The 3,392-nt window shown below is 44.1% G+C and overlaps 1 protein-coding gene across 1 annotated transcript; it reads right to left on the bottom strand.

Moving 5' to 3' along the window:
- Positions 1 to 713: 713 nt before the first annotated feature.
- On the bottom strand, positions 714 to 3,355 carry LOC112237775 (the record flags this gene model as incomplete). The annotated part of the gene is made up of 3 exons (XM_042312170.1): positions 2,290 to 3,355; positions 1,684 to 2,048; positions 714 to 1,077 (listed from the first exon to the last, which is right to left on the bottom strand). Coding segments are annotated over exons 1-3 (911 nt in total), but the record flags the coding sequence as incomplete, so codon positions are not given.
- Between the last annotated feature and the right edge of the window lie 37 nt (positions 3,356 to 3,392).

The raw sequence follows: 3,392 nt of genomic DNA, 5'->3' as shown, positions 1-3,392 counted from the left end.
AAATGGAGAACATAAGATGGCAACAGTATTTGAAAAAAGTTTTAGAAAGATATCTTCAGGAATGAGTGAGCTACATGACATTGAGCATGTAGTCACCCAGGTGTCCCACACAAGGTGCCCAAATGTACCCAAGTGGCCGAATTGGTACTGTGATACATTGAAGTAAATGACTATATACAAAACACTCAAATGCCATTCTAACATACCCCCCCACCAAAAAAAAAAAAGAACATTTGAAACATTTTCAGATAAGGGTAAACTATTTACACACATTCAATGTATAATGTACAATATTGTGAAGACCCTCAGTCCTCTACACAATATTGTTCTTCTGATGCCATGCCCAATAGCAGTCTCTTTCTGCTGTAAAGCAGAGGGTTACTGAACAGCTGGTGCAGGTGATGGGGCATTTCCTGTGACACAGAACACAACGACGTCTCCCTACTGTGCCCTTTTTGCCCTGAGGCACATTCATGCCTGCAGAGATGAATCTGGGCAGGTGAACACTACTGGTTGGAGCAGAGGGGCCAGACGTAGAGGGGACAGAAGGTGCTACAGTGGACTTGCTGTAGCTAGCAAGCTCATGGATGAGCAGCTCCCTGAAGGCTAGCTGTGAGATGGGGGGATGTCCACAGCTCTGAGCCATTTCCTTCTGGAGGATGAAGGCGTTCACCACAGCAATGTCAACGAAATGATAAAAAAATGTCTTGTACCACTTCATTGTCTTGTGGAGAACATTGTAGTATCCTATAAGCGCATCTGAGAGGTCTACACCTCCCATGCACTTGTTGTAGTCCTTGATTGCTTCAGGAATGGGGACATTTTTGGTGGTCCATGCCCCAGCAGCGTCCTTCACACGCCTGACGACGTGATCTCCACTGAAGGACTTGTGGATACTGGAGCACATGACCACCTCTCTGGTGTCCATCCACTTCACAAAGAGCAGGCCATCTTCACGGATCCATCTCATGGTACCCCGCTCAGCCCGCTTAGGCATGTCATTCACCTTGGTTTTCGGAAAGCCCACTCTATTGGGCCGAATGGTGCCACAAGCCCACACATCCCGCTTCCTCAGCTCTGTAAACAGGGTAGGGCTTGTGTAAAAGTTGTCCACAAAAAGTTTGTAGCCCTTCCCCAGCAGTTGAAAATCTAATAACTGCATAACAGAGTCATAACTAAGTCCCTTACCGGTTGCAAAACTGCTCTTCCCCTCATAAACAAAAAAATTGCACGTATATGCACACACTGAATCAGCCAAAACAAACAGTTTGTAACCCCATTTAGTTGGTTTGTTGCGCATGTATTGTTTTAGGCCAATTCTGGCTTTTGAAGCTACCATCCTCTCATCGATGGAAATGTTCTGGGCAGGCTGAAAATAGGTTTTGCAAGCCTCAACGATGCTGGGGTAGAGAGGTTTTATTTTGCACAGCCTATCAAACCTAGCTGTGCCTCTCTTCTTCTCGTTGTCCTCATCAACTTCTGGGTCACTGATATAAAGCGCCCCTGAGATTGTCATAAACCTTTTGCATGATATGACAGTGGATGGGAAAGGCAGTTGATAGAGGGAAGCAGTTTTCCAGTAGTCTTTCAGGGATTTTAGCTTCACAAGACCCATGTAAATGACCATTGACATGAACCCAAAAAAATCTGAAATGGAAATGGGCTTCCATCCCTCTTTCTTGCCCGCCTGCTTCTTAGCACCATACTTGTTTGTGTTCGACACCAGGGAATCAACAACTGCCGAGGTGAAAAACAGCTGAAAAAGTTGCATGGGGCTGTACTTAGAAGTCATGTCCAGCTGAGGTCCTGTTGGCCTCTTCGGTCTGAATACTGGAGGTGTAGGCAACACATCCTCCTCCAGCACAGAGTGCCAACGACCCTCCTCCTCTCTGATTGCAGGTTTAGCCCTTCCCCACCTCCGCTTCTTTATCACAGACTTCACACCTTGCAGGGCGGGGGTAGGTGTGGAGCCGGAGACAGCAGGGGTCCGGCTAGATGGTCCAGCTCCTTTCAGTGGGGGCTCCCAATCAGAATCAGAGGGACTGGGACTGTGAAATAAAGACACAGAAACACAGATTATATTAGAGTAGGGAATGTAAATCACTCAGGTGAGGTTCAGACACAAGGCAAAGGGAAAGCCATGTGGCCAACAACAAACATTTCATGTTTAGATAAACTACATTATATAGGAACACGGGCCAAGGGAAAGCCATGTGGCCAACAATACAAACGTTTCATTACTGAATATATATGTCAAATATTTCAAACAACTGCATGACAAATACTTACCAATCGAGAATGGCATCCTCACCATGCATAAACATGTCCTCAAAGTTGCTGTCCAAACTTGACACACAATCTGATAGATCATCTGGGAATTCTGTGTCACTTTCTCCTTCAATCTCGGAAATAATCTCATGGAGATCCATATACTTGGACTTTGCCTTTGCTTTTACAGCTTTACTCGCCATAATTACTTCAATAAAAGAGCGGAAAATTATCTTGACTAAATACTGCGTCGCGCAAAGAAAATGGCTCCTTCTGGTAGAAACTCCAATGGCGAATGGCTGCGTTACGCTCGAGTTTCGGTCAAGAGCTGGTCTTCCCTGATACAAACATTTGCTATTTCCATTTACTTCAGCCCATTGGCTATCTACCAAGCAAGATTTCAAGAGGATCAGTGGTGATTGGGCAGAAATACAGTCATTCAAAGAAGCACAGGTGAGATCATTGGCGCGTAATCAGGTCATTGTTTGCTGGGTTCAAATCACCTCCTTTCGGTCAATATGCACCTAACAAGAGCCATCAGGTGTCGTTGTGTTACTAACACACAAGGATTTCACAGAAACCAACCATGACTAGATAACGTCAATGCTGTGTGACTGATTGCATCCCATGTCTCGTTGAACGTCGAAGGATACGGAATTCACGACACAAGCCTTTTACAAAATGTGTCGTTTTATGCATAAAAACATGATTTAATCGAACAAAGCAACCATTTATTGTGAAGATTGGACCTTTTGTATTGCCAAAAGAAGAAGATCTTCAAAGGTAATTGATTATTTTAGTGCTATTTCTGGCTTTTTGTGACGCTAATGCTTGGATGGAAAATGCTTGTAATACTTGTGTGTGTGGCGCGCTGTCTCAGATTATCGTAAGATTGCTTTCGCTGAAAAGCATTTTAAAAATCTGACAAGGTGGTTGGTTTAAGAGGAAGTTAAGCTTTTAAATGATGTTAGATACATGTATTTACAAGAAAGTTTAACATTACGAATTGTGCATTTAGTATCTTTGCGCTATGCTATTTCACCGGATGTTAGCCTAAGTGGGACGCTGACGTCCCACATAGGAGTAAGAGTTTAATGTTTGACCGTACCTGCTTATCATCTCTG

The sequence above is a fragment of the Oncorhynchus tshawytscha genome, unplaced genomic scaffold (genome assembly GCF_018296145.1).
Source record: "Oncorhynchus tshawytscha isolate Ot180627B unplaced genomic scaffold, Otsh_v2.0 Un_contig_2075_pilon_pilon, whole genome shotgun sequence".
NCBI lineage: Eukaryota > Metazoa > Chordata > Actinopteri > Salmoniformes > Salmonidae > Oncorhynchus > Oncorhynchus tshawytscha.
Note: the sequence above shows the minus strand (reverse complement) of the source record. Positions and strands in the feature narration are given on the sequence as shown.